Source organism: Oncorhynchus kisutch, linkage group LG4 (assembly GCF_002021735.2).
Source record: "Oncorhynchus kisutch isolate 150728-3 linkage group LG4, Okis_V2, whole genome shotgun sequence".
Taxonomy (NCBI): Eukaryota; Metazoa; Chordata; class Actinopteri; order Salmoniformes; family Salmonidae; genus Oncorhynchus; species Oncorhynchus kisutch.
Window position 1 is genome coordinate 33,773,302 of NC_034177.2, and position 11,120 is coordinate 33,784,421.

The 11,120-nt window shown below is 46.4% G+C and overlaps 1 protein-coding gene across 1 annotated transcript; it reads right to left on the reverse strand.

Annotated features, from left to right (window-relative positions):
- Window positions 1–791: 791 nt before the first annotated feature.
- LOC109889415 (MOB kinase activator 2) lies at window positions 792–8,630 on the reverse strand. The gene is made up of 5 exons (XM_020480828.2): window positions 8,258–8,630; window positions 2,975–3,120; window positions 2,072–2,168; window positions 1,853–1,977; window positions 792–1,594 (listed from the first exon to the last, which is right to left on the reverse strand). The coding sequence occupies exons 1-5, from the start codon at window positions 8,329–8,331 to the stop codon at window positions 1,350–1,352; spliced, it is 687 nt and encodes a 228-aa protein (XP_020336417.1). The 5' UTR covers window positions 8,332–8,630; the 3' UTR covers window positions 792–1,349.
- Window positions 8,631–11,120: the final 2,490 nt, after the last annotated feature.

An 11,120-nucleotide genomic window follows, 5' to 3' on the forward strand; every position in this document is an offset into this window, starting at 1 on the left:
CACAGGAAGGATATCCCTATGATACTCAGACGCTGAACAACACTGATCTGGAGTCAAATTGACCTGCAATGACTCTTGAACTTTCTGTAAAACACATAATAAAAATAAATAAAATAAATCACTACATGGTACAAGAAAAGTGACATCCATGATGTTCTGGGTCAATTTGACCCCCACAATTTGACCTTGACCTTAGTCTATATAACTTTTGACTGGAGTGTCCTAGAAACAAACTGCACAGGAATGGTGCAACCACGCTGACTACATAGATATGAGAATGATTCCCCTATGATGTTCAGAGGCTGAGCAACACTGATCTGAATTTCAGCTAAAACTGAGTTTTGACAAATGTTGACTTAAAACGTTGGATCACAGACGATCTGATGGATTTATGACTTTGACATGCATCAAACATTTGGCTCTATTGAAAGGTTGGGGCTATTCACCCATGGAAAAGAGCATCTGAAAGAAGACATTCTCAGCAACATTTAAGGGAAACTGTGCTTTCTGTGACTGTACCTACTGTATTAACCTGGAACATAACTTGTGTGTAGAGTTTCCTGTATTAAGTCTCGCTATTGTTATTTTACTGCTGCTCTTTAATTACTTGTTAATTTTATTTCTTATTCTTATCCATTTAAAAAAAAAAAATGTAACTGCATTGTTAGTTAGGGATTCATAAGTAAGCATTTCACTGTAAGGTCTACACCTGTTGTATTCGGTGCAAGTGACTAAAATTTGATTTGAAGGAGAGCATAATAGTTGACCTACAGTATACATGACCGTTGAAATTCATTTGACCTCAGTTTAATAACATACAAGAACATCATCTTCATAACATATATTATCTATTATACATATCACATGCAAAAGCATAAAGAGCAATACACATCCTCTTCTTACATAACCCTTTCCTGCAGTCAAACAACCTAGTGGCCTCGTTGGTAGAATGTTATTCATATTTTTTTATTATTAATAAACATGATTTTAAAAAATGCAGAAAATCTATGTCAAACAGTTTCGTTATATTTCAGTCTTCTGTGATGTACAGTATATAAAGTCTATTGGGATGTAAATGCTAAATGTAATACATTTCAACTCTATATCTGACATGGTACAGGTGTCTTCTTTTTTTAAGCCCATGTGTGAGTTGTATATTTTTGTTTAAAAGTACATTTTCTTAAGACTACCAAGTGACCCTGATTTAGCCCACTGCATTAAAAGGTTATCTCACAGTTTATACAACAGAGTCGCTGAGTCTGTCTCTCTAAATTCATTGAAGCTGTGTGTGTATGTGTACATACATGCGTGCGTGCGTGTACATCTGTGAAGTTACATTTGTGTGTGTGTCAGGTGAGGCTGTACTGTCCCAGAGCAATGATCAGGTCCTGTAGAGGTTGTGTGTGTTCTGCTTCCAGCAGGTCGTGTTGAAGGCTGAAGTGTGTGAGGTGTATGAACAATGTGTTGAGGTGGGGGTGTAGTCCCAGAACCAGGGCCTCTCTGTAGTGACTCCAGTAGATATGAGCCAGAACACGGAACAACAGCAGAAACACCTTCTTGACCAAGAAAACAAAGCCTGCTGGGAACACTGACCCTGGTGAAATGAGATGGATAGGATGTAGAGAGGTGTTGGGGATAAGAGAGGGAAGGGAAAGGATGATGTGTAAGGTAGTGGGGGAGTGGGAATGAAAGGGGAGAAGGGTTGAGTATTTTATTGACTGATAGATCAGTTGGTTTGTTATGTTGTAGTCATTGGTTGATGATCAGTAGGGCAGTGAATGTCTGCAGCACACACACACACTGTGTGTGTGTGTGTGTGTGCGTGCGTGTGTGCGTGCGTGTGTGTGCGTACCTGCTCTGGTGGGGAAGACGTCTTCATCTGTCAGTAGGTCTTGGATGTAGGACATGGTATAGTCAAAGTAGAGAGGAGCGGAACACCTCAACTTCTTCCCCTGATCGTCTGTCCATGTATACACTCTACACACAGACACATTGAGGGAGCAGAAGGGTATGTCTGCATGAGTGTGAATATTAACGTACGTACGTGTGTGTGTGTTTGAGTGTGACTTACATGTTATTTGGTCCGCAGGCTGTAGGACAGGTGGTAGGAGTACATAACTCAGAAAGGGTACTGGAGAACAGGTTAATATGCTTAAAGAACGCTACCGCTGGAGAGGGAGAGAGAAACAGTTTAGGTTATAGTAATGCAATATTGGGATTAGGGATATACAAAATTAACCCTAACTCTTTTGGCATAACCCTAAAGTAACCGTATCTTCATGTCTACATCCTGGTTCAACCCTAGCTTCATGTCTACATCCTGGTTCAACCCTAGCTTCATGTCTACATCCTGGTTCAACCCTAGCTTCATGTCTACATCCCGGTTCAACCCTAGCTTCATGTCTACATCCTGGTTCAACCCTAGCTTCATGTCTACATCCCGGTTCAACCCTAGCTTCATGTCTACATCCTGGTTCAACCCTAGCTTGATGTCTACATCCCGGTTCAACCCTAGCTTCATGTCTACATCCTGGTTCAACCCTAGCTTCATGTCTACATCCTGGTTCAACCCTAGCTTCATGTCTACATCCCGGTTCAACCCTAGCTTCATGTCTACATCCCGGTTCAACCAAAAACCTCAACCACAACTCTAATCTTGGCATAACCCTAACTCACTTTATGTTTAACCCTGGTTCAACCCTAACACTCCCAAATAGGCCTCCCATTTCTGAATTCCCAATGTGTGTGTGTGTGTGTGTGTGTGTGTGTGTGCGTGCGTGCGTGCGTGCGTGCGTGCGTGCGTGCGTGCGTGCGTGCGTGCGTGCGTGCGTGCGTGCGTGCGTGCGTGCGTGCGTGCGTGCGTGCGTGCGTGCGTGCGTGCGTGCGTGGCGTGCGTGCGTGCGTGCGTGCGTGCGTGCGTGCGTGCGTGCGTGCGTGCGTGCGTGCGTGCGTGCGTGCGTATATATATACTGACTGTTGCTGGCGAGCCACTCAGCCTGGTCCAGTCCGGGTGGCAGGGCGGTGAGGGCGGTCATGTCGGTGTGTGTGATCCTCTCAGAGACATACTGCTGCTGCAGATAGGGACGCTCCTCCAACACCAGCTCATTGTTATTATCTCCCCTAAACAATACAACACACACAGTTAAAGTGTGAGTGTGTCTGTCAGTATTTAAGTGTCCATGTTTCACTGCTCCAGCTGCAGTCATCAGATTGCATCGTTTGCAGTCTGGACTGTATGGTTTACTATATGCTCACACACACAGCTGTTGCTGCAGTCTCTTCCCAGGTAGCACATAACATTCTGAAAACCAATTGTGTTTGTCTTGTTATTCTGGAAAATAACTCCAATTGACTCTCAACTAATTCATACCTTCAGGTTAATACATTTACCACTATATTATTCTAATTGTAGTCTTATAGAGTTATTACTAAAATAACTCATAAATCAGGTCTTCTTAGAAAACCAGTTGGTCCAATAACTAGACTGGTGCCCTGCTAATTATTTCAAAGTAATAAGTGTACACACTACCTTACAGTATGTATTAACTCATTTGTTAGTACAATTAACTGTTTCAGAAAAATCCACAATATTTAGGAGTGACCAAGCTATACGATTTATATGATTCATATTTTGTTGCACACTCCCATTTAATTGGTAATAATAGATTTTTGACCCCATTCTGTCACTTCTTTGTTCCTTATTCAGGCAGAAAGGGTGTAATCTCACAGAGAAATGCTGTGATGTGTTGGCTTCAGTTCTCAGCTCAAACTCCTCTAATCTAGGAGAGAGCTGGACCTGAGTGATACTAAACTGCAGGATGCAGGACTGGAGCTGCTCTCTGCTCAACTGGGGAATCTACACTGTAAACCGAAGACACTGAAGTAATGACATCGCTCAAATATGCCATTAAAACTAATTTGTTAGAAAATATAAATTGATCCTTCATGTAGAGCTGAGATGGAAATGTTTTTCTCCCATTGCAGGCTGAGAGTTGTAAAGTCACAGCGGAAGGCTTTGCTTCTCTGGCTTCAGCTCTGAGGTCAAATCTCTCACACCTGATAGAGCTGGATCTGAGTAACAATGAACTGCAGGATTTAGGAGTACAGCTGCTCTCTGGCGGACAAGGGAGTCCACACTGTAAACTGGAGGTTTTGAGGTGAGATATATCATACAGAACTTTGGGCATATTCTATCTCAGCCAGTGTGTGTCAGGGAGTGTGAATATATACATACTGAAATAAACATTTGGTATATATTCATGCATGTTGTAGTACAATGTTTCTTAGAGCTTGGTGAGAGCATGGTTGTCCTATGGTTATTTTGCATACAACCTTCCCACAACTTTCTGGGAATGGTGCAGGATAATCACTTGGTTGGGAACATTCTCAGCACATTTAAGGAATTTGACAAAAAAATCCTTATTTTTGTGGTTATTTCATTACTTTAACCTTAAAGTTTAAACATGGTTAGATTTGTCAATTTTGTAACGTTCAAGGAACGTTCTCCAACTGGTTTGACATTGGGGAATGTTCTCCAATAGTTCAGAGAACATTAAGAAACAACTTTCTTCTGTGGGAATTTCAGTACTTCAGCATAACGTTTCCTACAGGTTTCCTCATAGTTCTATTTGGTTATTGTTACATAAAACCCACAAAACATTAGTAACGTTCAAAGAATGTTCTAAGAACATTATTAAAAAATAGATACATTCCGTTCTCAGCGTCAACAAAACTTTGTCTATTCCCTATCTTGTTCAGGTGTATTGGCCGCACTTTGAAATGGGGTCTGTTTGAATAGACTAAAATTAATAAAGAAAGCTCTGAATCAATATAAAAAATAAAAATAAACACACTAGCACTAGCACCATCCCGGTGGTGCAGTGGACTAGTTCAAAGGATAGAGAATAGAAGATCATAAGTGCGAATCTCACTGACACCGTGCCACAATAAAATGCCTAAGCAAATTAATTTCAATGTCCTCCTATCTGTGTTCAAAACAGTTAACCTAAGCTAGCAGTGTTATTAAAAGTCATTTAAAAATGTTCAAATAACCAATCATTTCCATTCTCAGAATGTTCATAAAACAATCTCAGAACCTCCCTGCAAACAAAAAAATGTACTCCCAGAACAAGCAACATTTTCACTCCCATTCTTAAAAAGTTTTAAAAAACAACATTGTTTTACCGGTCAGGAAGATTCGTTACCAGACCAGTGGGAAACCAAAAACGTTCTCTGTCACAACTTCCAAGGACCTACAGTGACCAAAAATATAAATGCATGTAAAGTGTTGGTCCCATGTTTCATGAGCTGAAATAGAAGATCCCAGAAAGGTTCCATACACACAAAAACCTTATTTCTCTCAAATGTTGTGCACAAATTTGTTTACACCCGTTAGTGAGCTTTTCTCCTTTTCCACAATAATCCATCCACCTGACAGGCATATCAAGAAACTGATTAAACAGATGCACCTTGTGCTGGGGACAATACAAGGCCACTCTAAAATGTGCAGTTTTATCACAACACAATGCCCATAGATGTCTCAAGTTTTGAGGGAGGGTGCAATTGGCATGCTGACTGCAGGAATGTCCACCAGAACGGTTGGCAGATAATTTACTGTTAATTTCTCTACCATAAGCCACCTCCAACGTCCTTTTAGAGAATTTGGCAGTATGTCCAACCGGCCTCACAACTGCAGACCACGTGTAACCACGCCAGCCCAGGACTTTCACATCTGACTTTCCCCACTGCGGGATCATCTGAGAGTTGTCACCCAGACAGCTGATGAATCTGTTGGTTTGCACAACCGAAGAATTTCTGCACAAACTGTCAGAAACCGTCTCAGGGAATCTCATTTGCGTGCTTGTCGTCCTCACCAGGCTTTTGAGCTGATTGCAGTTCGGCATCATAACCGACTTCAGAGAATGGAAATGATTGTTTATTTGAAGGTTTTTAAATAACTTCCTTAACTTTCACTGAAGATTTAAATTATACTATTAATTGCACTGCTAGCTTAGGTTAAATGCTCACCTTCGATGGCCACTGGCACGCTGGAGAAGTGTGCTCTGCTCTTTCACGGATGAATCCCAGTTTCAACTGCACCGGGCAGATGGCAGACGTCATGGCGTTATGTAGGCGAGCGGTCTGCTGATGTCAACATTGTGAACAGTGCCCCATGGTGGCGGGGGGGTTATGGTATGGACAGGCATAAGCTACGGACAACGAACACAATTGTATTTTATCGATAGCAATTTCAATGCACAGAGATACCGTGATGAGACCGTGATGGCCCATTGTCGTGCCATTCATCTGCCTCCATCACCTCATGTTTCAGCATGATAATACACTGCCTCATGTCGCAAGGATCTGGACACAATTCCTGGAAGCTGAAAATGTCCCAGTTCAGACATATCACACATTGAGCATGTTTAGGATGCTCTGGATCAACGTATACGACAGTGTGTTCCAGTTCCTGCCAATATCCAGTCCAACATTCCACAAGCCTGATCAACTCTATGCGAAGGAGATGTGTCACGCTGCATGAGGCAGATACTGACTGGGTTTCTGATCCACACCCATACCTTTTTTTTTTAAGGTATCTGTGACCAACAGATGCAGATCTGTATTCCCAGTCATGTGAAATGCATAGATTAGGGCCTAATCAATTCATGTAAATTGACTGATTTCCTCATATGAACTGTAACTCAGTAAAACCTTTGAAATAGGTTCATGCTGCGTTTATATTTTGGTTCAGTGTAAATGTGCTAGCTTGGTTATCTCCGGTGCTCATGGGTGCTAAAGCGATTTAATTATGCACCTGTGTAATGAGGTTAAAGAGCTGTGTGTCTGGTCGTTACGGAAGCATCTGTTCAGCTTAACAAATCAGAGATGAGGAGGGGCGGGCTGAGGAGATGATAAAGTGAGAGGGGTAATACTTTGTTATAATGCATTATAACCACAGACACATTAAATGTATTGTGATATTGGTCAATGTCTCTGTCCTAGAGAGTCTAAACCAGGGACTGGAGCCAGAGAGATTTGACTTCATGCAAAGCAGGTCCACGTTTTCCACTGTACTACACTACACTGTCAATGTTTTCCACTGACTATATCAACACACAGTCAGTGAAGTGAAAGCAACGAAATTACTTTCAACCTTGATATCTGTGTGTGTATTTGAGAATGTGTGTGTGTGTGTGTGTGTGTGACCTTGTTACACTGATAACAGACACATTCTGTTCTCTATGAGGAGTTTCAGTCCCTGCTGGGGTTGCCTTGGTGTGTGTGTCCTATTGGCAAAACAGCATGGCCTTTGTCCACAGGAGAAAGAGAGAGACAGAGAGCAAGTGAACGATGACAGAGGGAGGTTAGGGTTAAAGGGTAAGGTCAGGACAAAGTATGTAGGAATCTTCAGAATGGCTTTTAAACAGCATCTGGGGATGGTGCAGACAGAAGGAAGGTCACATTGGGAATCAATATAGTGAATTAGCGGTGAACACAGCGATCAGGCTGGTTTTACCTCGCTGAGGGAACTGTCAACTAAACTTCCTCCCTATTCTACTCTACACAATTGCCCCTTTATTTAGACTTCCCTCTCTACCAACCATCTGTACACACACACACACACACACACGTACACACACACGTACACACACACACACAAATCCAAAGTAGGTGGTGTGTTTATAGGTAAACAGAATCCACTGTGAGCCTGCTCTCTCACTCGTGTGTGTGTGTGTGTGTGTGTGTTAACGTTTCACTGCACTCTGTGGACGAAGCAAACAGTAAACCAAGCATAACTGTCTCTGTTCAAATAGCCACACAAGCAATCTATATATTCATGACATTTTTTAAACACACTCTTCTTAAACACTTTTTGAACCACAATCCCATCATTCCTGCTTTTTGCCTCAGAAAAGGAATCCATATCCCCGTTGATGTTATCAGACAAATATGTGCCCCACACACACACACACACACACACACACACACACACACACACACACACATCCTTATAAAGAGAACATTCCTCAGTTTACCATGTCCAGCAGCCGTCTCTCTTTTTCCCAGTCCCTACGTCTCTCGCTCTATCCCCAATTTTCTCTCTCCACCTCAGTTCAGATCTTTTGAGTTCTAACTAACTGTTCAACCTACTGCCAGCCCTACTCACAAACCCAGTCTAATCTGATCTAGCATAGAACAATGAGAGGGAAGGGGGGGAATGGATCGATTGAGAGAGAGGAAGTGGAGAGATACTTACAGTTTGTTGACGTCAGAGGGCTGTGGTACTATTTGTGTATCCGCAGCAGAGGGGTGACTCTGGCAGCCCCCCATGGCTGGGAGCTAAGACCTCGGAGTAGCCAGCGACAACCCTTTCCATCCGGGGCCGGGCTGTTACACACACAACATAACACACTCACACATGCTCTCACAGTCACTCATACAAAACACACTAACGTAGGCACACTATACTACACACTAACACAAAGACCTCCTCCAGCAAAGTTCCAAATTCCGAATTATATTCCACAAGTGTAAAATCCACTGTGTACAGAAAAGTCCTCTTCTCCCTCCTCGTGTTAGTGTGTGTCTGTTCTTTGTCTGTGTCCCACGCCCCTAGACTCCTCCTCTGTGAGGTGGACAGGCAGGTTTCTCCACAAACATATTTACTGAGCCAAGAGCTCTCTACTCCTCCCCCTCCATCTCTACTCCACCCCTCCCTCCATCTCCCTGCACTAGGTAGCCTCGTGGTTAGAGCGTTGGGCCAGAAACCGAAAGGTTGCTGGATCGAATCCCTGAGCTGACAAGGTAAAAATCTGTCATTCTGCACCCTGAACAAGGCAGTTAACCCACTGTTCCCCGGTAGGCCATCATTGTAAATAATAATTTGTTCTTAACTGACATGCCTAGTTAAATAAAGATTAAATAAAAAAATCTCTACTCCACCCACCCCTCCATCTCTACTCCACCCCCTCCCTCTCTACATCTTTAATCCAACCCCCTATCCATCTCTAATCCTTCATCTCTACTCTACCCGCTCTCCATCTCTACTCCTCCCCCTCCCTCTCTCCATCTCTACTCCACCCCGCCTCCCTCCCTCTCTACTCCACCCCTTCCATCTCCACTCCACCCCCGCTTCCTCCCTACTCCACCCCCCCCTCCCTCCATCCCCTTCCTCCCTCCTCCACCCCCCCCTCCATCTCTACTCCACCCCTCGCTCCATCTCCACTCCACCCCCTCCCTGCCCCTTCAGCTCTACACCACCCCCTCCCTCCCTCCATCTCTACTCCACCCCCTCCCTCCATCTCTACTCCACCCCTCCATCTCTACTCCACCCCCTCCCTGCCCCTTCAGCTCTACACCACCCCCTCCCTCCCTCCCTCCATCTCTACTCCACCCCCTCCCTCCATCTCTACTCCACCCCTCCATCTCGACTCCACCCCCTCCCTCTCTACATCTCTACTCCACCCCCTCCCTCTCTACTTCCACCCCCTCCCTCCTTTCCTCCATCTCTACTCCAACCCCTCCCTCCACCCCTCCATCTCTACTCCACCCCTCCCATCTCTACTCCACCCCCTCGCTCCCTCCATCTCTACTCCACCCCCTCCCTCCATCTCTACTCCACCCCTCCCTGCCCCTTCAGCTCTACACCACCCCCTCCCTCCCTCCATCTCTACTCCACCCCTCCCTCCATCTCTACTCCACCCTTCCATCTCTACTCCACCCCCTCCCTCTCTACATCTCTAATCCTCCCCATATCCATCTCTAATCCTTCATCTCTACTCCACCCACTCTCTATCTCTAATCCACCCCCTCCCTGCCCCTTCATCTCTACACCACCCCCTCCCTCCCTCCATCTCTACTCCACCCCCTCCCTCCATCTCTACTCCAAACCCCCCTCCCTCCCTCTCTACTCCAACCCCTCACTCCACTCCCTCCATCTCTGCTCCACCCCTCCCTCCATCTCTACTCCACCCCTCCCTCCCCCCTATCTCTACTCCACCCCCTCCCTCCATCTCTATTCCACCCCCCCTCCCTCCCTCCAGCTCTACTCCACCCCCTCCCTCCATCTCTACTCCACCCCCTCCCTCCCTCCATCTCTCTCTACTCCACCCCCTCCCTCCATCTCTATTCCACCCTCCCTCCATCTCTACTCCACCCCCTCCCTCCCTCCTCCACCTCCTCCATCCATCTCTACTCCACCCCCTCCCTCCATCTCTCTCTACTCCACCCCCTCCCTCCCTCCTCCACCCCCTCCCTCCCTCCCTCCCTCTCTACTCCACCCCTTCTCTCCCTCCATCTCCACTCCACCCCCTCCATCTCTACTCCACCCTCTCCCTCCCTCCATCTCTACTCCACCCCCTCCCTCCATCTCTACTCCACCCCCTCCCTCCATCTCTATTCCACCTCCCTCCATCTCTACTCCACCCCCTCCCTCCATCTCTCTCTACTCCACCCCCTCCCTCCCTCCTCCACCTCCTCCCTCCCTCCTCCACCTCCTCCCTCCCTCCCTCTCTACTCCTCCACCCCCTCCCTCCCTCTCTACTCCACCCCCTCCCTCCTTTCCTCCATCTCTACTCCAACCCCTCCCTCCACCCCTCCATCTCTACTCCACCCCTCCCATCTCTACTTCCACCCCTCCCTCCTCCCATCTCTACTCCACCCCTCCCTCTCATCTCTACTCCACCCCCTCCCTCCCATCTCTACTCCACCCCTCCCTCCCTCCATCTCTACTCACCCCCTCCCTCCCTCCATCTCTCCTCCACCTCCTCCCTCCCTCCCTCTCTACTCCACCCCCTCCCTCCCTCCCTCTCTACTCCACCTCCCTCCCTCCCTCTCTACTCCAACCCCTCCCTCCTTTCCTCCATCTCTACTCCAACCCTCCTCCACCCCTCCATCTCTACTCCACCCCTCCCTCCCTCCATCTCTACTCCACCCCTCCCATCTCACTCCACCCCTCCTCCCTCCCATCTCTACTCCACCCCTCCTCTCATCTCTACTCCACCCCTCCTCCATCTCTACTCCACCCCCTCCCTCCCTCCATCTCTACTCCACCCCCTCCCTCCCTCCATCTCTCCTCCACCTCCCTCCTCCCTCCCATCTCTACTCCACCCCTCCCTCCC